Genomic DNA, 24,718 nt, shown 5'->3' on the forward strand with positions numbered 1-24,718 from the left:
TTGACATAAATGGAAACAATCACAGACACAGCAAAGCCAGGTAAAATGTCATAGAGCTTAATCTAAGCTATAGAATATACATCTGTGAGCCGTTTCAAGAAGCTAGGTGTATGTCCCACGTCACTACTTAACAGCAGAGGCATTTGACTGTTTTGATCTTTTTTCATTTTTTAAAGCAATGATTGGCTGAGACAAAGGATGGGCTGGACATTTGTATATGTATTTATTAGGGATCCCCATTAGCTGTTGCCAAGGCAGCAGCTACTCTTCCTGGGGTCCAAATACATGAAGTCAATTACATTACATATAAAACCAAAGATAAAACAGTACATCATATAACATTATTACACCACTACATATCTACAATTCAAAATGTACAATACCACCATACAACAATAATACAATACACGTGTGTGTAGAGTGTGTGTGCTAGCGTTTTTGAGCACATGTGTGTGTCTGTACCTGTGTGTGTGTCTCTTAACAGTCCCCACTGTTCCATAAGGTGTATTTTTACCTGTTTTAAAAAACAATCTGATTCTAACACTTGTATCAGTTAACTGATGTGGAATAAAGTTCCATGTAGTCTTGGCTCTATGTAGTTTCGTGCGCCTCCCATAGTTTGTTCAGGACTTGGGGATTGTGAAGAGACCTCTCTTCCACTTTGAGCCATGAGAGATTGACATGCATATCATTAATGTTAGCTCCTCGTGTACTTTTAAGGGCCAGCCGTGCTGCCGTGTTCTGAGCTAATTGTAATTTTCCTAAGTCCCTCTTTGTGGCAGCTGACCACACAACTGATCAGGTGCGACACAACTAGGGCCTGCAGGACCTGCCTTGTTGATAGTGGTGTTAAAAAGGCAGAGCAGCTCTTTATTATGGACAGACTTCTCCCCATCTTAGCTACTGTTGTATCAATATGTTTTGACCATGAAAGTTTGCAATACAGGGTTACTCCAAGCAGTTTAGTCACCTCAACTTGCTAAGAGATGAGTTTGGATTGGTCTGCCATGTAGCACGCTTCTGTTTATAACATGAGCTGTTCAGTATTTGTGTAACGGCATTCTTCCTCTTCGTCTGAAGAGGAGTAAGGATCGGACCAAGATGCAGCGTGGTAAGTGTTCATGACGATTTACGAACTGAACACTGAAATACAAAACCTTAAACGATGTGATGAAAACCGAACCAGTACCATGTGGCGACAAACACTCACACGGAAACAAACACCCACAAACCAACAGTGAAACCCAGGCTACCTAAGTATGATTCTCAATCAGAGACAACTAACGACACCTGCCTCTGATACTAGGTAGTACTACCATACTAGGCTGAACACAAAAACCAACATAGAAAGACAAACATAGACTACCCACCCCAACTCACGCCCTGACCATACTAAAACAAATAATAAAATAACAGAACTATGGTCAGAACGTAACAATTTGTGGACTACTTTCTGGAGGACCATCATGCAATGCTGCCTCTCGGAATCAGACAATGAGGATTTACCGGATTTAGATAAAAACATTTTAATTCCACCAGACACTGTCATCACTGTCATCAGAAGAAACGGCAATTAATAGTGTTTTTGTCACGGAAGAAGTTGACAGAGTTTTGAAATCAGTGGAATGCCCTGTGGAAGCAGAGAGATGATTTCCAAATGCGGAGAGATTGGAAAAGATAACACAGTTAGCTAAAAGATGGCGGAAGTGGACATTGATGTGGAGCGTGAATATAATGGCGGTTGAATCATGGAATGTTGTCCAAAGGAATAACGGAGCAAAGTAGCATACAGTGGTGAGAATATTCCTTCTTATCTTGTAGGAGTATGGTTTGGTAATGAGTATGGTTTGGTTTGTTAATGAGTATGGTTTGGTGTATTAATGAGTATGGTTTGGTGTGTTAATGAGTATGGTTTGGTTTGTTAATGAGTATGGTTTGGTTTATTAATGAGTATGGTTTGGTTTGTTAATGAGTATGGTTTGGTGTGTTAATGAGTATGGTTTGGTTTGTTAAGGAGTATGGTTTGGTGTGTTAATGAGTATGGTTTGGTGTGTTAATGAGTATGGTTTGGTTTGTTAATGAGTATGGTTTGGTGTGTTAATGAGTATGGTTTGGTTTGTTAATGAGTATGGTTTGGTTTGTTAATGAGTATGGTTTGGTGTGTTAATGAGTATGGTTTGGTGTGTTAATGAGTATGGTTTGGTTTGTTAATGAGTATGGTTTGGTTTATTAATGAGTATGGTTTGGTTTATTAATGAGTATGGTTTGGTTTGTTAATGAGTATGGTTTGGTTTATTAATGAGTATGGTTTGGTTTATTAATGAGTATGGTTTGGTTTATTAATGAGTATGGTTTGGTTTATTAATGAGTATGGTTTGGTTTGTTAATGAGTATGGTTTGGTTTGTTAATGAGTATGGTTTGGTTTGTTAATGAGTTTGGTTTGTTAATGAGTATGGTTTGGTTTGATAATGAGTATGGTTTGGTTTATTAATGAGTATGGTTTGGTTTATTAATGAGTTTGGTTTGTTAATGAGTATGGTTTGGTTTATTAATGAGTATGGTTTGGTTTATTAATGAGTATGGTTTGGTTTGTTAATGAGTATGGTTTGGTTTATTAATGAGTATGGTTTGGTTTGTTAATGAGTATGGTTTGGTTTATTAATGAGTTTGGTTTATTAATGAGTATGGTTTGGTTTATTAATGAGTATGGTTTGGTTTGTTAATGAGTATGGTTTGGTTTATTAATGAGTCGTTTGTTAATCGTTCCAATGCAATGTGATCATTTTAAAGGTTTTGGTCATGTGTTTTCAGAAGGGAGAAGCCGAGATGTTCAAGTTGTGGAAAAGATCATATCATGTGTTTTAAATGTGATGCAAATGTGACATGTTGCAATTGTGGTGGGAACCATGAAGCCACGTCTTTGGAATGCCCAACAAGGGTGAAAGAGAATGGGATGGCAAATGTCAGGGCTGTCCAGAGAATGTCATATGCAGTGGCTGTTAGAAGAGTTAAGGGTTCGAATGGTGCTCCCGAAGAGTCCATGGTGTTGAATAGGCCTTCACTGAAGGCTGCAGGGTTTGCAGTTCAACAGCAGTACCCAAATATGTTAAAGTTAAGAAGGTGGACTATGTGGTCGTTTTAGCTATGGTGATTAATGGCACTGCTAAGGTGGATATAGGACTGAAAGACTTATTGGCGGAGGAATTGCAAGGAGTATTGTCACAAGCCATACCATCCTCTCAGGTCATAGACCCTGAGAATGGAGATATGGAGATTTGAAGGAAGAAGTGGGAGTTTTGGGGTTTTGGTTGTCAATGTGTTTTTTTTATTGTTTTATATTGGGTGGATAAAGTTCGTTTTCAAGATCACATGGGTTTTATTTTTACCTTGGTGTTTTCAACCCTGTCCAGTTGGTGGCGGTAACACACCTTTTTGGGCTGTAGTCTGCCATAAAACATACAGAAGAAGAAGACACAGGAGGTTGTTGTATAAAACACCCATCTCCGCATTACATCTTCAATCTAAGGGCAACCATGGCAGAGGGAGAATCATTCATCCATGTATAAGGGTAAGAGTCTAGCATTTTCAGATATTATACATTTCAAATTTTGTCAGAAAGTTGTCTTTATTGCAAGTTAATGTGTACTGTTAGCTAGTTGACGTTAGCTGGCTGGTTCGCTAGCTAACGTTACGTGTATGAAGTGTGTAGCAATATTATTAATATCTCAAATCTCTGCAATGCTAGTTATAGCCTAATGTTAGCTAGCTACATAACATTGAACCTAGTAGGTTATCTTTAGCTACAGATTAATGGTATTATGAGTTGGGATTATGATTAATTGTTTAGCTGGTTGCATGTCTAAACAAAAGACTCCACTCTGCAAGTATCAATTTCACTGAACTGTTTACACCTTCTGTATCCTGTGCATGTGACAAATAAATGTTGATTGTATTTGATATAGTTTGATATAGTGTGTGTTTACCAGAGATGGTAATGTGAAGAACAACATGACTAAGCCAAGGCCTAGATAACATTTATTTTTACCTGGAGTTTTCCGATGTTGTAGGCTACTACTTTCACCGCTTTCAGTCTTGAAATCTTTGGTTGTTTAATAACTAAACACTCTGTTTAGCAAATGGCCTCACAGGAATCCTTAAAGAGATGGGTAGGTCTAAGGCCTAAGAGGGTGTGAACAATGCTGGCTGGGTGTAGACAAAGAAGAGTTCTCCAGTTGGTGTACCAAAACATTCATGGGCCATTTTCAAAAATGGGGGTAGAAGTTTATCAGCTTTCAAAGCAGAATCATTTTCTTATTGTTTCTCAACTGCAGTGTATGAAATACCATTTTCTAACTCGGAGTCTCTACATTAGAAGTCAATGTAATTGCCACAACCGCCTGCATTTAGAAGATGTATGGCACATGACATGATATAGGCCTAATCTAAAAGGTAATTTCTGAGGACACCCCACATTACAATATCGAACTGGAACAGGCAAGATGAAGAGACACTAAGAAAAAAAAAGTCAGAAAATGTACAGATCTTTATCAATAGCTAGCTAGCTAGATTTATCAATAGCTAGTTAGTTGAATATCTAAGCAAGTTAATCAGTAGAGTAAAGCAATGTTAGATGGTACACCGCTGTTTCACATTTTCATTGTATATTACATTTGCTTCTGATGTAGCTGAGCGACTTATTCAAGACGGGGGCCAACATTCCACTGAAATCCAAATATTTGAAAATTGAAAATTGTTCAGCTTCATCTCTAGCCTCTCTTTCATGTTTTTCTGGCAGCGTCTTTATTTCTTCCCCCACAGCAAACATTCTGGATGATACCACTGTCAGTTCCTCCTCTCGGAGTCTCTGCTCTTCGTACTCTTTCAGGACCCTCTCTTTCTCCTTTTTAATTGCTTCCTCCCGAGCTTCTATTTTCATTTCCCCCAGTTTCTCCTCATATCTGAGTTGTTGCTCTTTGTTCTTTCTCAGGATCCTCTCATTCTCCTCTTTAAGAACTTTCTCCAGAGCTTTTATTTTTATTTTTTCCATCTTCAGTTTCTCCTCCTCTCTGCGTATCTTCTCTTCATTCTCTTTCAGGATCCTGTTCTTCTCCTCTTCAATCGCTCTCTCAGCCTCCTGGAACATCTCAGTGGTGTAGTGGCTTCCTCCATTCATCTTCACCATCTTGTTTATCTTCTCAAGCAGCTCAGTGACCTGGGAGCAATTCTTATCTTTGTTGTTGAAGACCTGATACTCTCCATTACATTTGGCAATCAAACACTGAAGATGTGGATTTTCAAGCAAATAATCTTCAATTGTTACAACGTCGTCATCATCAAGACTCTCTCCATGTGTGAAGAGAACCATGGTGTATCTGGATGCTTCATCACCAAATAATGTCTGAATCATCTCCACAGTTTTCTGTTCCTCTTCAGTGAATCTTCCCAGCTTGATCACAACCAGGAACACATGGGGACCAGGAGCAGAGAAAAGCAGGCACTGTGAGATCTCTTTAACTTAGTTTCAAACAAGCCTGGTGTGTCGATGACAGCTACATGTTGCCCACCCACCTCTCCTCTTTTCTTTTCACATGTTGATGTCACAGAAATAGAGGACATTTTTGATTTAAAAGCTTTTGTCCCCAGGATGGTGTTTCCTGTTGCGCTCTTCCCAGCTCCAGTCTTTCCAACCATAACAATCCGGACCTCTTTATTTTGTTCTGTTGGATAAGAAGGAGATGTTGTTACTGTAGAAAGAAGTCTGATGTTCTTTTTGTTTGGTCATCATACAGAATAGCTACTGAATATGATCAGTTTCTAGATTCTTAGACATTGGTCTGTAGAATATGGACTGTAAGCAAATTAACAATTACATTATCTATAAATTAAGCTACATGTAATCCTACATATAATTTATGAAAATGTATTAATTACTGAAAATATAATTATTTTGTGCAAACCCATAAAAAAAAAAAAGATTTATAAAAATATAAATCCGTGCCCATCACTGTCTTGTAGCCTACATACAGTGAAATGAAGACGAAGTACTCACCAGTCATGTTAGGGTTTTGGAATGCTGTCAAGGTCTTCCCAGGTCTATTGTTCCCAACCAGAGCAATTTGGGTCTCTGTTGGATAAAAATTACACTGTTGATCTTACAGAACTGCTAAATCTACATTTTCAGTCTCACATTGCTTCTTAGACTAATATTTTTTGTCTATAAAAAGTATAAACTCTAAGCAAATTAACAATAACTGCCTAAATAAAGGAAACACAATTGACGGAGCTGTCATTGTCCATTCTTTGCCTACCCACAAAGTAGTCTAAAAGACTACAGATGGGGAGACAACCAACGTCCATGTACATTCTAATACTTCCTCAGAAACCCTAATAACAAACAGGAGCTTTGCAAAATGTTGACACAGAAGGTGTTTGCCAATAAATCTGAAAATGGAAAAGAGATCTATGCTACAATTGAGTTTGTGCTCTCAAAGGGCTCTCTGAAATCAATGCCACAATGTGACCAGGAAGAGGCACACACAAGAGTATGTCTTCATCGTAAAGATGCCCTTCACAAGTGTCATGACACTCTCCTTGGTGAGGATCAAAGGTGCCGGATCAGCTAGGCCAATGTCTGACAGCCAAACTCTCTCTCTCTTACAGGGCCGGTTTTATGACTTAATAACAGCCGGTTGTAAAATTGAGAATGGAATGTCTGGGCGTTGCACAAAAAACTTCAACATCAAGCAATGGACACCGGGACAATATATTTCAATGATCACAGATGGAATATGAGAAATTCATGTCTATTTTGTGACGTTATTAAAATGATCAGAAAGACGTAATAATGGAAGCACTAACTTTAAGAGCGTTCACTAATATCAGATTTACATCTAAATGTTGATAACTGTATTACATATGAAACTATTTTGGAAAAGATAGCCATGTGATTTTAGCCTTCTAAATGAGAATAGTTTTTTTTCAGTCAGCCCAGTCAGTAGCCACGCCCAAGTGAGCTCAGAGCTCATGTCAACATGATGGAACCGCCATTCAGGCCAGTGTGCTTAAAAGGACTAGCTGAGAATTTAAATAGAGAATTGAGAAGGTGAGGACGTGGTCCACACATTGAAATGGTTAAAACTACAAGACCAGAAAATTGTAAAACTCTTGACGAGTGAAGAGGTAAAGACCAAACATTTACACTCTGCAGATGGGTATGTAAAGTAGTCTGGGACAATTTGACCAAAGACGAGAGGGAAGAACAGATCCCTCTCACCACCATGGGTGACACCTGTGGTATCCATTCTAAGAACACTCCAAGCAAAGAGGCCTACAACTAAGGTCATTGTGACCTCTGTGGACAACCAGAGACTAACTACTCCCCATAGACGGATCTAGTGGTTTCAACAGAGAGATGACAGAGAAAGACATCTAAGTGTAAATAAATGTTGTATTTCTAATCCGAATGAGCGGTTGTTAGGGTGCTAAATATTCTAGCTACGGTGAACGTAGTTTCCAAATGTACAGTTGAAGTCGGAAGTTTACATACACCTTAGTTTAAATGTATTTGGCTAAGTTTTTCTCAATTCCTGAAATTTATTCCAATTAAAAATTCCCTGTCTTAGGTCAGTTAGGATCACCATTTTATTTTAAGAATGTGAAATGTCAGAATAGAATAATAGTAGAGAGAATGATTTATTTCGGTTTTGGAGCAGTGGCTTCTTCCTTGCTGAGCGGCCTTTCAGGTTACGTCAATATAAGACTCGTTTTACTGTGGATATACATATTTTTGTACCGGTTTCCTCCAGCATCTTCACAAGGTCCTTCGCTGTTGTTCTGGGATTGATTTGCACTTTTCGCACCAAAGTACGTTAATCTATAGGAGACAGAATGTGTCTCCTTCCTGAGCGGTATGGCGGCTGCGTGGTCCCATGGTGTTTATACTTGCGTACTATTGTTTGCACAGATGGACGTAGTACCTTCAGGCATTTGGAAATTGCTCCCAAGGATGAACCAGACTTGTGGTCTACAATTTTTTTTATGAGGTCTTGGGGGATTTCTTTAGATTTTCCCATGATGTCAAGCAAAAGAAGCACTGAGTTTGAAGGTAGGCCTTGAAATACATCCACAGGTACACCTCCAATTGACTCAAATTATGTCAATTAGCCCATCAGAAGCCATGACATAATTTTCTGGAATTTTCCAAGCTGTTTAAAGGCACAGTCAATTTAGTGTATGTAAACTTCTGACCCACTGAAATTGTGATACAGTGAAATAATCGGTCTGTAAACAATTTTGGGGAAAATTACGTGTCATGCACAAAGTAGATGTACTAACCGACTTGCCAAAACTATAGTTTGTTAACAAGAAATTTGTGGAGTGGTTGAAAAACTAGTTTTAATGACTCCAATAGAGGTCGACCGATTATGATTTTTCAACACCAATATCGATTATTGGAAGACCAAAAAAAGCCGATGACGATTTTTCTTATGTATTTATTTGTAATAATGACAATTACAACAATACTGAATTAACACGTATTTTAACTTAATATAATACATCAATAAAATCTATTTAGCCTCAAATAAATAATGAAACGTTACATTTGGTTTAAATAATGCAAAAACAAAGTGTTGAAGAAGAAAGTAAAAGTGGAATATGTGCCATGTAAAAAAGCTAACGTTTAAGTTCCTTGCTCAGAACATGAGAACACATGAAAGCTGGTGGTTCCTTTTAACAGGCACCGCATCGATTATTTGCAACGCAGGACACGCTAGATAAACTAGTAATATCATCAACCATAGTTAACTAGTGATTATGTGAAGATTGATTGATTGTTTTTTTATAAGTTTAATGCTAGCTAGCAACTTATCTTGGCTTCTTGCTGCCCTCGCGTAACAGATAGTCAGACTGCTACGCAGGCTCCTCGTGGAGTGCAATGTAAGGCAGGTGGTTAGAGCGTTGGACTAGTAACAGGAAGGTTACAAAAACTAATCCCCGAGCGGACAAGGTAAAAATCTGTCATTCTGCCCCTGAACAAGGCAGTTAACCCATCGTTCCTAGGCCGTCATTGAAATTAAGAATGTGTTCTTAACTGACTTGCCTAGTTAAATAAAGGTAGAAAAAAATAATAATAATCGGTTTCCAAAAATACCGATTTCCGATTGTTATGAAAACTTGAAATCGGCCCTAATTAATCGGCCGACCAACCTAAGTGTATGTATGTAAACTTACGAATTCAACTGTAGCTGATATGTATAAACATTTTATAAAAAGGTACTCTAATAGCTTAACAATGACAAGTTGTCGGTTTGAAGATAAATTCAGCCACTTTAATGTTGAACTCAAATCAGTTTATTTGTCACGGGTGCCGAATACAACGGTGTAGGTAGACCTTACAGTGAAATGCTTATTTACATGCTATAACCAACTGTGCAAAAAATGTATTAGGTGAACAATGGGTAAGTAAAGAAATAAAAACAACAGTAAAAAGACAGGGAAAAATAACATTAGCGAGGCTATATACAGTAGCGAGGCTATAACAGTAGCAAGATTTTATCTGGCTAACAGATAAACAAACAAATAGGCTGCAAAATTCAAGGTAAATTAAATCAAATTAAATTTGAGACTCCCCTGGTGTCCTGAAGTCTGCCAACCCAGACAGTATTTCCTGAGACATTGTACTTCTTAGGTAGTTCTGAGTTTTGGTGTAGAAAAGGATCTGTCTGCAGAAGCAGCAGTTACAGGGAAGTTAAATACAGCTATATTGCCATAGCAACGTCAGGGAAACTGGGAAGAAGGGAGTTGTGCTTCAAATACAGCAGTTCTGTAACATATTTAATTGAGCCTCTCATTCTTCTTAGTACCGGCATCAACACCTTACTGAAATAGAGTATAGGAAGCTCTGGGGACAAATCGTCTGGATACTACCCATAAATTGACATAAATTGGCAGATGGAAACGGATTATCTTTAGCAGACAACAGTTCTTGAGGGCTGGAACAAAAAAAGCTGTTTGCAATTTTCTTCATACTGGTGAACCAGCAGCGCAAGGGACATAATGCATTAGGCTCCCGGTAGGCTCCCGGTCTAATATGAGTTTTTGAAGACCTTAGTAAGCTCCTCTAATTGTTCACAGATGTCCCGTTATACTTTCAATCAGTAACTTTTTTTCTCCACTTTTTCAGTCACATTCCTGAAGCCGAAGAAATAAACTAAGCTTCCTAGTACATATGGAAATGAAAAAGGTTTATTAATTACTTTTTGGAGTGTTACTTCTCCGGACTAAATCCGCTCCTTGGGGACATTGCCATTAGCTGCACGGAGTCCGTTAAATAAATACCATGCAGCCTTTTTTCTCAATTCGATCACTGGAATGTGGTATGTAATCCACACCTCGATTAGGCAGATATACATCTTTGTTTCATTGAATGATTTTCAATTTCAACGTCATTATTTATTTATAGCCTACATGTTCTCGTCTGAACAGCGTCTTTCTTTTCCCCAACGCAGTTAAGACAAAACCACACCCCGTTATTCAGAGTAGCGTTCTACCACGCTTTGAGCGATCTCCAAGTCCGGAAGTGAATATCACGTAGCGCAAAAAAACATTTGAGAAATAAAGATTTAAGCATATGCTACTAACGATAATATAACAACTTCAGATACCGAGCTAGTAACTTTAAGTAGCCTAGGTTAACTTAGCTGACAGCAGAGTTCTGAAACATTTTTACAATTCATTGAAACTCTGAAAATAAATACATGGGCAAATGTTAACATGATAATGATGATGATAATAATAATAATAATAGGTCTGCATTACGGTAGGCAGCAAATTGTTAAAGTACACTTTCCGTCCTTACCTTGGAAGGTCACTGTCTCTGCGCTGATCCCGTGAGTGAGACAATGCTAGCTATCCAATGGGAGCGTAATAAAACACCCCTCTGAATAACCGGCCGTGGTTTTGGCTTAACTGCGTTGCTGATCATCTAATCTAATGCAAGTGGGAAGGGTGTGGCTTCATGACAATGATCACAAGAGCAGCTACGGCACCGCCTAAAGATAAGCTATGCGGCTGTCGGCTATCTCCTTGATCTGATTGAATTACGGCCTAAACTTGTTTAATTCTATTTGTAAACATACATGGATAAAACTATACATTTGATATCAGTCTATAGCTCTGTCTATGAATTTGAGTGGTTAAATCTATCCAGCCCCAGTCCTTAGCTTTTTAGCATAACGGGTGGGGAGAACGCATTGTTATGGTTTCAATGAAGGATTCTAGCTTTAAAATGGTAAGAGAGCTTTTATAGTGCAGGCGTCAAAATTATAACATGACATGTATTCATTACTTACTCTCGTTACGATAAACATATTATAGAATGCTTTGTATAAAATAAATTGCATATGCAGTCTTTGTAAAAGTTTCACAGATCATTTTTGAATGTCAATTTGGAAAGAACACCCATTTGTAATATCAAAACATGCAACAGGAATGTGTTTCAGGCTTGTCTTGTAATAGTAACTTTCTGGTCGTCCTTACCTTTGCCTGCCTTTTGAGCTAGATATCTGGAGGCATATGTCTACAATTGGAGATGCAGCCAATGTTTTATAGCACTGTTTGGGTTCGTATGAACGTTTTTGCTTTCTAGTCAGTCACGTGATTTCTTGGAAATGCTGTGTTGAGTTCCTGCGGTGACTATGTTACTGACGCAAGCTGACTAAAGCTATATCTTACAACGCTTGGATAGGTATTTAATGTCAGCTAACCACATCATATGATAGTGCCATCTGGAAGATGTGGCACGCAACCTTTGGTTGATTCAATGCAATGCCTGCATATTTTTTCGGACAGAACCTCGACCATTTTATTCGTCCAAGTAAAGTGACACAGAATGGTCATAAAGCATCATGAAACTTATATAAAACATGATGAAGAAAATATGATTGTAAAGAATTTATTGCAACAACAAAGGATTTAAGAAACTAACGTAAAACGAAAGGAATCTTCTTGGCAGGGAGAAAAATAATTTGAATAAATGTGGGTTTTGACACTTATGTAGGTGTCATAACCAGGCATAAAATAACGATATACATTGGAGTTGCTTACCAAGGCTACAATGAATGTTCCTGAGTGGCCTAGTTAGTTTCAACTTAAATAGGTTTGAACATATATGGCAAGACTTAAAAATGGCTGTCTAGCAATGATCAACAACCAACTTGACAGAGCTTGATGAGTTGTAAAAATAATAATGTTCAAATATTGTACAGTTCAGGTGTGCAAAGCTCTCAGAAACGTACCCAGAAAGACTCACAGCTGAGTGAGTCTCTTATTTTCTTTACTGTTTTTATGCTGAGAATCTTGTCAATGAAAACATTGTATTTATAATACCAATAAATAAAATATGTCTTGAAAGCATGTAAGTAGCTAACTACTAAACCCTTCTGCTGGCTAGGATATTGGTTGGTCTGTTGCTAGATGAAATTTTAATTCATTATGGAGATGCGTCTCTATTTTTATCCAGAAACAAACCTTTCCCCAAGATACTTGTAGAGATCTGAGAAGACATGAATGATTACTATAGTGATAGCTTCACCTTACCCTCTGATAGGCTAGGTGGAATTTCATTATTGCTTCAACCTGTCCAATCCTCTCAGATCTCCACCAGTGCTGTATAGGAAGAGGCTAGATGTTTCTGGACAGGGGCTCTGTTTTTTCTACTAGAACCCTTCCTCTACATGCAAGGCACTTCTGATTAGCTTGTTACTATAAGTATCATCATTGGTAAATACCAGCTTTAATAAACTGTCATCAATAAATCAATCATAAGGCCCTTCATACATCGGCCTATGTCAAAGTGCTGTAAAGAAACCCAGCCTAAAACCCCAAACAGTAAGCAATGCAGGTGTAGAAGCACGGTGGCTAGGAAAAACTCCCTAGAAAGGCCAAAACCTAGGAAGAAACCTAGAGAGGAACCAGGCTATGTGGGGTGGGCAGTCCTCTTCTGGCTGTGCCGGGTGGAGATTATAACAGAATATGGCCAATATGTTCAAATGTTCATAAATTACCAGCATGATCAAATAATAATAAGGCAGAACAGTTGAAACTGGAGCAGCAGCACGGCCAGGTGGACTGGGGACAGCAAGGAGTCATCATGTCAGGTAGTCCTGAGGCATGGTCCTAGGGCTCAGGTCCTCCGAGAGAGAGAAAGAAAGAGAGAATTAGAGAGAGCATACTTAAATTCACAAAGGACACGGGATAGGACAGGAGAAGTACTCCAGATATAACAGACTGACCCTTGCCCCCAGACACATAAACTACTGCAGCATAAATACTGGAGGCTGAGACAGGAGGGGTCAGGAGACACTGTGGCCCCGTCTTGACGATACCCCTGGACAGGGCCAAAAAGGCAAGATATAACCCCACCCACTTTGCCAAAGCACAGCCCCCACACCACTAGAGGGATATCTTCAACCACCACCTTTCTATTCTGAGACAAGGCTGAGTATAGGCTACAAAGATCTCCCCCACGGCAAGAACCCAATGGGGGGGCGCCAACCCAGACAGGAAGATCTCGTCAGTGACTCAACCCACTCAAGTGACGCACCCCTCCTAGGGACTCCTGGGCCAGACTACACTCAATCATAGGACCTACTGAAGAGATGAGTCTTCAATAAAGACTTAAAGGTCGCGACTGGGTCTGCGTCTCTCACATGGATAGGCAGACAATTCCATAAAAATTGAGCTCTATAGGAGAAAGCTGCTTGCTTAGAAATTGTAGTGACAGTAAGGAGGCCTGCGTTTTGTGACAGTAGCATACGTGTAGGTATGTACGGAAGGACCAAGTCGGAAAGATAGGTAAGTGCAAGCCCATGTAATGCTTCGTAGGTTAGCAATGCAACCTTGAAAACAGCCCTAGCCTTAACAGGAAGCCAGTGTAGGGAGGCTAGCCCTGGGGTATTTTGATCACATTTTTTTGGTTCTAGTCAAGATTCTAGCAGCTGTGTTAAGCACTAACTGAAGTTGATTTAGTGATTTATCCAGGTAGCCAGAAAGTAGAGCATTGCAGTAGTCTAACCTAGTGACAAAAGCATGGATACATTTTTGCCAAGAAAGTTTCTGAATTTTGCAATGTTACGTAGATGGAAAAAAAAGCTGTCCTTGACAGAGTCTTGATATGTTCGCCAAAATAGAGATCAGAGTCCAGAGTAACACCGAGCTCCTTCACAGTTTTATTTGAGATGACTGTACAACCATTAAGGTTAATTGTCAGATTCAACAGAAGATCTCTTTGTTTCTTGGGACCGAGAACTAGCATCTCTGTTTTGTTGGAGTTTAAAAGTAGAACATTTGCCGCCATCCACTTCCTTATGTTTGAAACACAGGCTTCCAGGGAGGGCAATTTTGGGGCTTCACCATGTTTCATCAAAATGTACAGCTGTGTGTCATCCACAAAGTAGTGAAAGATAACATTGTTTCCGATTGACATCACCAAGAGGTAACATAGTGAAGACAATAGTGGTCCTAAAACGGAGCCTTGAGGAACACCGAAATTTACTGTTGATTTGTCAGAGGACAAACCATCTACAAAGACAAACTGATATCTTTTTGACAGATACGACTTTAAACCAGGCCAGAACTTGTCCTTGTAGACCAATTTGGGTTTCCAATCTCTCCAAAAGAATGTGGTGATCGATGGTATCAAAAGCTGCACTAAGGTCTAGGAGCCCAAGGACAGAGGCAGAGCCTCGGTCTAACGCCATTAAAAGGTCATTTACCACCTTCTCAGTCTCAGTGCTATGATAGGGTCTAAAACCAGAATGAAGTTCTTTGTATACATTGTTTGTCTTCAGGAAGGCAGTGAGTTGCGGTTCAACAGCTTTTTCAAAAAATGTTGAGAGGAATGGAAGATTCAATATAGGCCAATAGTTGTTTATATTTTCTGGGTTAAGGTTTGGCTTTTTCAAGAGAGGCTTTATTATTGCCACTTTTAGTGAGTCTGGTACATATCTGGTGGATAGAGAGACATTTATTATGTTCAACATAGGCGGGCCAAGCACAGGAAGCAGCTCTTTCAGTAGTTTAGTTGGAATAGGGTGCAGTGTGCAGCGTGAAGGTTTAGAGGTCATGATTATTTTCATCAATGTGTCAAGAGATATAGTATTACAAAACTTGAGTCTCCCTTGATCCTAGGTCCTGGCAGTGTTGTGCAGACTCAGCACAACTGAGCTTTGGAGGAATACACAGATTTAAAGAGGAGTCCATAATTAGCTTTTTTGCTTAAGACCCAGGGTCTCGAGCTTAATGACGAGTTTGGAGGGTACTATGGTGTTAAATCCTTGTTCATGCTACATAATGATCCCTCACTGGTCTGGGTGGTGCTGGCGATTTGCATTTCATTCAACCAGGTGCTTCTTCTTCCCTCAAACCTCAGTGTTCTTCCTATAACCCTCTATGATCCAGGTATCCTCTCAGTGTGTCTGCGCTTTATCAGCTTGTGTCATTTTGAAACATCATGAAAAGCAATTCTCCTTATTTATTGTACAAATAATAACTCTCAAAGTTCTGTGTGAGAGAGAGTGAGAAGTGAGAGATGGTGAGAGAGTGAAAGAGTATGTGTGTGACTGAATGACTATAGTTTGTCCCCTAATGTCTGTTTTGTAATGTTAACGGTTCGCTGGTTATTTTCCTGTACCCGTGTGTGATATATTAGAGAACTGAGTGTAATAATTGAATATAAAGTGAGTGAGGTGTACATAGTCTTTACTATATATATATATTTTTTAACACTGTTGATGATAATCGCTGCACTCTTGATTACATAGGGCTGCTGGTTCCTTATCTGACTGTCTGAAATGGCACCCTATTTCACTGATTTTGACCTAAGCTCCATGGGCCCTTATCAAAAGTAGTGCACTATATAGGGAATAGGATGCCATTTTGTCTAGGGTCCCCAGAGCGGCATATCCTTTTTTTCTCCCTCTGCTGGCCTGGAGGATCCAGACAGACCAGGCCACACTGTGGCTCATATGGCTGTGTCTCAATACTCTTAAATGGCTTCCTTTCCTTGTATCCTTTAATTCTAGGAGAAGCTATACATGACCTGACCAGGGGAAACTCCGGGCCTTAGTTAAAGACCTGGACGTTTTCCTAGTCAGGTCACATTGTCGGGAAAAGGTCCCTTCTATATTTATATTATATTAAATCTCATCACGGACAACTTGCACATTTGATCTAATTAGCTTCTTTTAAACTACTTACTACTTTTTTAGCTACTTTGCTACTACTTAGCATGTTAGCTAAATCTTCCCCTAACCCTAACCTTAACCCTTTAACCTAACTCCTAAACTTAACCCCAGGGGCGTAGCCAGAGGGGTGTCCAGGTTTGCACTGGAAACCCCTGCCATCTGATTGGCCACACCGGGTGCCACCCCAAAATATAATGTTCTACATGCAGTTTGATGCTGATTGACATCTCATTTCACCTCTTGTTGAAAGAAGCATTTATTTTGACGTTCGACTGTTTTAGGGTTTAGCATCGGCTTTAGGTTTCCTGAACAACTTTTACGAAAGATGAGTCGCTGTGTAATTTAACGTTAGATCTTTGGCTCCCAGACAGTTAATCAGATAAGAGAGACACCAGATATGCTGTTCCAAAAGGGCCCAATGGTTGGCTAGGCCTAAACTTTAAACTACACATTTTAGTTAGCAGCTGTTAGTATCTAATCTTGTGGATCCCTTAATTATACATTTGCATAGAGATATGACACATTATTTAACGTGTATTTCAGACATTTCAAGATCCACAGATGAGGGTCCTGTCTGCACGGATTAAAAACAGTGCAATATTTGCATTTTGTGTGTAATATAATGCACATTGTTTGAATTTGGTGCTTCTCGATACTGTAAAATCAGTGCCTGACCCAGTTTTTTGCTCTCCTGTAGAAGCTTTATAACTTTGTCTGGCTCGTACGTTCATCTCAAGTGGCTTGCAGTTCAGAAAGAGCTGTATCCACAGCAGCAGCCCAGGGAACTACAGAGACTTGCAGAAGGCAGACACATGGCATGACGTAATCTGAGGGACAGTCTTCCAGCAGTTCTGAGAGTGTTACAGGACATCACACTTGAAAATAGTGGTGATATATCAGTGGAGGCAAGGGGCCTTCTTTCTCAGATTTACCTTTCATTTTGGTAAAATGTTGTAAAGTGCTTGGTGATGCCAAATGTCTTTCTGACATGCTCCAATCAAGCTCTCTTGACTTAGCAAGGGCAGTGGATCTAGTAGGTGCCCTTATAGACACATTACAGGACTAGAGAAGTGAGGGTTATTTTGGAGAACTATGGAAAGAGATTGAAGAAATTGCAGAGCACTGCAAAATAAGTGTACAGTGTGTAAAAGACAGCCTAAAACTATATTTCACGACTCATTGAAGATGAGCACTGTAGGACAGAATAATAGTGACCAAAGTGATGGTGAGAACTTCGAAAAAGCTATGTTTTATCAGGTGCTTGACAGTCTTGACAGAGGCGTTTTTCAAAGAAGAATTGTGAGATAATGCAAGGGGTCCAGTCTCTCAACCCAAAGAGAACAGCATTTTTGAATGAGGAGCTTCTGTTTGACTTTGCTCAGACCTTTGAGTCAGATTTAGAGGACCTCAAACATGAGGTTCATCAAACCAGGGGGCTTCTCGATAGGAGAGAAAAAAGTGAAAGAGACAGACCATCTACTCTCCTTTACTTTGTTGTGTTTCTAGAACCTTCTAAAGAGGTCTTCCATGAGCTATTTCGACTTTGCAAGATTTCTGTTGTTACACCAGTCAGCAGTGCTTCTTGCGAGAGAAGCTTCTCAGCTCTAAAACTGATTAAAACCCACCTCAGGATAACCGTGGTTGATGACAGGTTAAGTCACCTCGGAATTCTCAGTGTTGAGTCAAGGAGGGAAATGTATTTATAAAGCCCTTCTTACATCAGCTGATAACTCAAAGTGCTGTACAGAAACCCAGCCTAAAACCCCAAACAGCAAGCAATGCAGGTGTAGAAGCAAATGCAATTTGAAAATCACATCAAACACATCATCACAACAGTGTAGTTATTTTAACACTCACCTCACCTTGATTGGTAAATTTGAAGAACAAACGGGTTGAAACTGAGTGGAAAAGATGATCGTTGTGGATGTTGTTTCAAAGCCGAACACAACTAAATGGACAGCATTTTCTAAGGCGATGATTTATTCAAACAAACACTCGAACACATATTAGAGCGTATGCATATGCGTACTTTAGACCTGTAGAGCCCAACTTAATTAAAATAATGATTGTGCTGTTATACAATACATATTATGCATGACATAAACATGAAAAAAAAACTGATTCAAGATGTCTTTGGTACATAATTGGTCTAGCATGTACATAAAATAAAAAATAGTAGCAATTACATTTAAGTGTATACTTTTTAGTGTGCATACTGAATGGACTGGTTACCTTATGTTAAGCTACAAACTTTTTATCCATGAGTCTTGGAGATAACGTATAGACCTGGGCGATGCTTTTGGTTCATTGATTGTGCAAGGCGCCTTACAGAGTTATCCTTCAATACATTTGCATTTGATATTGAATTGCCTAATAATTGGGCTAGCTTAATATTTCTATAATGAATTGTCTGATAAATAACCTTTAACTATATTTTAATAATTCATTGGCTTAGACATTACTTTTAACAAAAGGCTAAGCTGTGTTTCAATATATTTCACTTGTGATTTCATGAATATGAATATTTTCTAGTAAGATTTTTTGTCCGTTGCGTTATGCTAATTAGTGTCAGTTGATGACAATTCTCCAGGATCCAGGATGGGTAGTTCTAAGAGATTGTTTGTTAACTTGGCTTTCGAAGACCTTAGAAAGACAGGGTAGGATTGATATAGGTCTGTAGCAGTTTGGGTCTAGATTGTCACCCCCTTTGAAGAGAGGGGATGACCACGGCAGCTTTCCAATCTTTGGGAATCTCAGACGATACGAAAGAGAGGTTGAACAGGCTAGTAATAGGGGTTACAACAATTTCGGCAGATCATTTTAGAAAGAGAGGGTCCAGATTGTCTAGCCCGGCTGATTTCTAGGGGTCCAGATTTTGCAGCTCTTTCAGAACATCAGCTATCTGGATTTGGGTAAAGGAGAACTGGTGGGGGCTTTGGCGGGTTGCTGTGGAGGGTGCCGGGCAGTTGACCGGGGTAGGGGTAGCCATGTGGAAGGCATGGCCAGCCGTAGAGAAATGCTTATTGAAATTCTCAATTATAGTGGATTTACCAGTGGTGACAGTGTTTCCTAGCCTCAGAGCAGTGGGCAGCTGGAATGAGGTGCTCTTATTCTCCATGGACTTTACAGTGTCCCAGAACTTTTTTGAGTTAGTACTACAGGATGCAAATTTCTGTTTGAAAAATCTTGCCTTAGCTTTTCTAACTGCCTGTGTATATTTGTTCTTAACTTCCCTGAAAAGTTACATATTACCGGGGCTATTCGATGCTAATGCAGAACGCCACAGGATGTTTTTGTGCTGGTCAGGGCAGACAGGTCTGGAGTGAACCAAAGACTATATCTATTCCTAGTTCTACATTTTTTTTGAGAGGGGCATGCTTATTTAAGATGGTGAGGAAGGCACTTTTAAAGAATAGCCAGGCATCATCTACTGACGGGATGAGGTCAATGTCATTCCAGGATACCCCGGCCAGGTCGATTAGAAAGGCCTGCTCGCAGAAGTGTTTCAGGGAGCGTTTGACAGTGATGAAGGGTGGTCGTTTGGTCGCAGACCCATTACGGATGCAGGCAATGGGGCAGTGATCGCTGAGATCTTGATTGAAAACAGCAGAGGTGTATTTGGAGGGCGAGTTAGTTAGGATGACATCTACAGTATACAAGGGACACGACAGGACAAAGACGTCTGGCTGCTATGCCATCTTGGAGAGGAAGATTGCAAACAGATTGCTACAAATTAATAAAAACGACAGCTGAAATGTCTTGAGTCATTTTTTTTTTTTTACAAATAATTACACAGGTGCACCTTGTGCGGGGAACAATAAAAGGCAACACTCAAATGTGCAGTTTTGTTACTCAACACGATGCCACAGATGTCTCATGTTTTGAGGGAGCGTGCAATTGGCATGCTGACTGCAGGAATGTCCACCAGAGTAGTTGCCAGAGAATGTAATGTTACTTTTCTCTACCATAAGCCACCCCAACAGTGTTTTAAATAATTTGGCAGTGCGTCCAATCGGTCGCACAATTGCAGACCAAGTGTAACCATGCCAGCTCATTCCCATTTCATGACCTCTACATCCGGCTTCTTCACCTGCGGGATCATCTGAGACCAGCCACCCAGACAGCTGATGAAACTGAGGAGTATTTCTGTCTGTATTAAAGCCCTTTCGTGGGGAAACTCATTCTGATTGGCTGGGCCCCTGCCCAGTCATACGAAATCCATAGATTGGGGCCTAATTATTATTTAACCTTTATTTAACTAGGCAGATCAGTTAAGAACACATTCTTATTTACAATGATGGTTTACCGGGGAACACTGCCTTGTTAAGGGCAGAAAGACAGATTTTTACCTTGTAAAATGTAGCACTGTTCACAGGCTCTGATGCTTTGATTAACATCCTGGTGAGAAACCACAGTCAAATCCAAAGTAGAAGTCATAGATGTTGAGTGTAATTATTCGTAATTGTTAAATGAATAACAACAGTGCTACTGCTCCTGTCACATACAGGAATCCCTTCCCCATCATCATGACTGCTGCCTGCACTGTGTCCCAAAGTGTCCCTCCTAACTCGCTTTCACCCTCCAGATTCATTGATCTGCGCTAATTGTTTAGTCCACAGTTCGTTTCCTACTTGCCAACCCACAAGTAATGGCACCATTGCCAAAATGGACAATTGGATCCGTTTTAATGGTATGCAGAATTTCCTTGACCTTTTCATGTCTTTCACATAATTTTGCCTACTCTGTCTTATTACGTCTTCTACTTTGTCTTAAAGCTCTCTGACCTGATTGGTATCGCCCTTAACATCATTGTTGAACACTTGGAAACTGCCTTCCCATTTCTGAACAAAATTCTTCAGGTTTTTGTCTTCTCTAAAAACCAGCTCTACGGAAGTGTCTCCATAACTAAAGAGCACTATGGTATATTCACTGACAGAGGGACTTAACATCTTCTCCAGTGTCACCATCACTCTCTTCTCTTGTTCTGTGAAGACACCCAGCTGAATGACCGGTAGGAAGGCATGGGGACCTGGTGTTAGAGAGAGACAAAGACCTCTCAATCTAATCTCTGACTTCCTCTTCAGAGAGGTCACTGTTGAGCAGACCTGGAGTGTCCACCACCATCACTCTCCTCCCACACAGCCCCGTCTCTCTCTCTGCTCTCACTCTTCAGGGTCAGTGACTTGGGACTGATTCTGGAATCAAACAGCTTTTGGCCCATGATGGTGTTTCATGCTGCACTCTTCTCCAATCCACTCAGACCAACCAAAACCAGTCTCAGGTCATTGCTGATTTCAGCTTCTGAAAGCAACAGTAAGTAGATGAGAGAAGAGATTTGTATGGCCTTAGTGATGAGCAAAATGGAATACTGCTGCTCAGAGACGTACATGAGTAGGATCACAGATGAATAATAAAACAAATATGGGCATTATTCCTATCTCAATAACTCATGTATAGATCAGTAAAAAAACTATAATTATGAATTGAAAAATCAATGCATCTGTCAACTTGCACTATACTACATTACATTGTGTTCATTTTCATTAATTAGGTCATTTCAAAATGTATTTATGTGCTTGTATTAATCAATATGAAACTAATCAAGAAAAAAGCTAAGTTCATTAATAACAAATAGCTCTATTAATAAGTGGTATTTAAAATGTATGAGTACAATAATTATTTAAACAATTTGTTCATAGTTCCTGTTTATGATTCTATTTAACACCCACAACCCAATACTGTAAGATTATTCCTTGATTACATAATTACATGTGTTTCTGTCTCAATTAATTAATAAATAATGTAATTTGTGTTAGAGTATTTCAAAAGCCAAATAAAAGAGTCAGGTCAACACAGAGGGATTTTTCATTCACCAATATTACCAACTGATGGTGAAGATATGATTGATCGAGTGATTTGAAAAAAAATCCCTTGTTGCTGAATCCCAACATCACATATCTATATCACCACAGGGGTTCCCAAAAACATTTGGCACAAAAGGCTTCTTTTTTTCCATAATATAACCATTATATTTGTAACTCACCTGTCTGCGACGACTCCGGTCCTGGATGAGACAGAGGTTTTTATTTGGTTTTATTTACTGCAGTGTCTATTAATTGTCCAAACACAAGGCTGCTTTTCCATTCTATATTATCTGCTATAGAATTTTCACAAATGCTTTAGTATATGTAATTCCCAAACATTCTAAGAATTTATGAAAAAGTGAAAATTACCTTATCCAATTGCTTGCTTGTCAGAAAATGTAAAAAATAAAATGTTATTCTTCCTGGGGGTCTATATAAACAGATTTTAATACGATTTCATGTTGCTAAAATGCTGTCAGTTCCACTTTAATGAGGATAACTCTATCACAGTGTATGTCTCCATTGAGTGGACAAGATGGAGAACTACAATTATGTTTTTTAAACTTAGTCAAGACAAACTGATTGACAGCTAGTCGGCTACATTAAAAGATGATGATGGTTTTCTGTGTGTGCAGGACTTTGTGGACTAGACGTGGAGAACCTGGTCGGTGACTGTCCCACACCATTCCTCAACCTTGCAGTCTTCTGCTGCAACGTAAGATACAGACAGGCATACTGACTGTAAACGCAATTGACAATCTAAAACCATACATTCCAAAAAGTATGCACTGTTTACACTCTTCCTGCTCCCCTCACTCTGTTTTTCCCTCTTTCTCAGATGAATTCAAAGCTACGTCTCTCGTTCTCTGAGATAGTGGTCTTGCTGGAGGGGATGGAGATAGGAGAGGAAGAAGCCCATCCCTCTGGGTGATTATCTCTCCGCAGAACCCACCACTGTCCAGATCAGCCCTTACCGACGTCTTAGTTCCCCGTCGCCCTGGCGACCAGCGGTTGTCACGGAGCCAGTTGGACATGCTTCCCCCAAGGACATCCCCTCTCGAAACCCCGGTCCGGGTCAACCCCTTCTCTCTGTGGCAGGACCTGAACGGGGGCCACATCAAGCTCTACAACACACCAGCAAGTCTGTCATCTCCCTGACCTTCACCCTCCCCCAGCAGCCTGACACCTGCGCCTCTCCCCCCTTAGGGGGAACTTCTTTCTCCACGTGCCAACCCTAAACTGCCAGTCCCTCCCCTGCACCCCGAGCTAGGGCGAACCCTCGCCCTCCTCCGGTACCCCGACCACGACCTGCAGAAAGTGGAGGAAGAAGAGGTGGTGGAGGAGGAAGGACAAAGGAGAGACGGTGGAGGATGAAAGGAGGACGGAGAAGGGAGGGATGGTGGAGGGATGGTGGAGGATGAAAGGAGGAAGGAGAAGGGAGGGATGGTGGAGGATGAAAGGAGAAGGGAGGGATGGTGGAGGATGGAAGTAGAAGGGAGGGATGGTGGAGGATGGAAGGAGAAGGGAGGGATGGTGGAGGATGGAAGTAGAAGGGAGGGATGGTGGAGGAGGATGAAAGGAGGAAGGAGAAGGGAGGGATGGCGGAGGGATGGTGGAGGATGAAAGGAGGAAGGAGAAGGGAGGGATGGTGGAGGATGGAAGGAGAAGGGAGGGATGGTGGAGGATGAAAGGAGGAAGGAGAAGGGAGGGATGGTGGAGGATGAAAGGAGGAAGGAGAAGGGAGGGATGGTGGAGGATGAAAGGAGGAAGGAGAAGGGAGGGATGGTGGAGGATGAAAGGAGAAGGGAGGGATGGTGGAGGATGGAAGGAGAAGCGAGGGATGGTGGAGGATGAAAGGAGGAAAGAGAAGGGAGGGATGGTGGAGGATGAAAGGAAGAAGGAGAAGGGAGGGATGGTGGAGGATGAAAGAAGAAGGAGAAGGGAGGGATGGTGGAGGAGGAAGGAGAAGGGAGGGATGGTGGAGGATGAAAGGAGAAGGGAGGGATTGTGGAGGATGGAAGGAGAAGGGAGGGATGGCGGAGGACGTGTCAGATGATTCAGGGCTGCCTCTGGACCTGGACATGGTGTCTCTGGATCCTCTGGAAGAGGAAGAGGAGGAAGATTTTTCTCTGGGGGAGCCTATGGACTGAAGCATGTCTCCTGACACACTAGAGGGCGCTGTCCCTACACAAGGGAGACTTCTCCTACACCCAGCCTCGTCCTTTTCCTCCCTGTTTCTGCAACCTAACGGCTAGTTCCATCCAGTCTCCATTCTTATCTTTCTTGTTGAAGACATGATATCCCCCATTGCATTGGGAAATAACACTATCCAGATGTGGATTTTCAAGCATGAACTGTGCAATTGTTACATCATCATCATCATCATCATCATCACCATGAAGATAGTCTCCATGTGTGAAGAGAACCATGGTGTATTTGGATGCTTCATCCCCAAATAATGTCTTAATCATCTCCACAGTTTTCTGTTCCTCTTCAGTGAATCTTCCCAGCTGGATCACAATCAGGAACACATGGGGACCAGGTGCAGAGAAAGAGATGCATTCAGCAATCTTTTTCAGTGACTCTTCATTGGACAATGAAGTATCAAA

At 40.5% G+C, this 24,718-nt stretch overlaps 2 protein-coding genes across 3 annotated transcripts; one reads left to right on the forward strand and one right to left on the reverse strand.

The window, feature by feature from the left end:
• The first annotated feature begins 3,431 nt into the window (after positions 1 to 3,431).
• Positions 3,432 to 23,308, forward strand: LOC118936762 (dual specificity testis-specific protein kinase 2-like). 2 transcript variants are annotated; one of them, XM_036933966.1, is made up of 4 exons: positions 3,432 to 3,569; positions 21,419 to 21,558; positions 22,745 to 22,824; positions 22,948 to 23,203. In XM_036933966.1, the coding sequence occupies exons 2-4, from the start codon at positions 21,465 to 21,467 to the stop codon at positions 23,038 to 23,040; spliced, it is 267 nt and encodes an 88-aa protein (XP_036789861.1). In that variant the 5' UTR covers positions 3,432 to 3,569; positions 21,419 to 21,464; the 3' UTR covers positions 23,041 to 23,203. The 2 variants fall into 2 exon arrangements, with proteins under 2 accessions (XP_036789861.1, XP_036789862.1); XM_036933967.1 differs by having other exon boundaries at positions 3,509 to 3,569; positions 21,330 to 21,558; positions 22,948 to 23,308.
• LOC110515220 (golgin subfamily A member 6-like protein 1) lies at positions 4,261 to 24,718 on the reverse strand. Its single transcript, XM_036933965.1, has 2 exons — positions 24,649 to 24,718; positions 4,261 to 5,476 (listed from the first exon to the last, which is right to left on the reverse strand). Exon 2 carries the CDS (start codon positions 5,406 to 5,408, stop codon positions 4,656 to 4,658), a length of 753 nt encoding a protein of 250 aa, XP_036789860.1. The 5' UTR covers positions 5,409 to 5,476; positions 24,649 to 24,718; the 3' UTR covers positions 4,261 to 4,655.

This window comes from Oncorhynchus mykiss, chromosome 10 (assembly GCF_013265735.2).
Source record: "Oncorhynchus mykiss isolate Arlee chromosome 10, USDA_OmykA_1.1, whole genome shotgun sequence".
Taxonomy (NCBI): domain Eukaryota; kingdom Metazoa; phylum Chordata; class Actinopteri; order Salmoniformes; family Salmonidae; genus Oncorhynchus; species Oncorhynchus mykiss.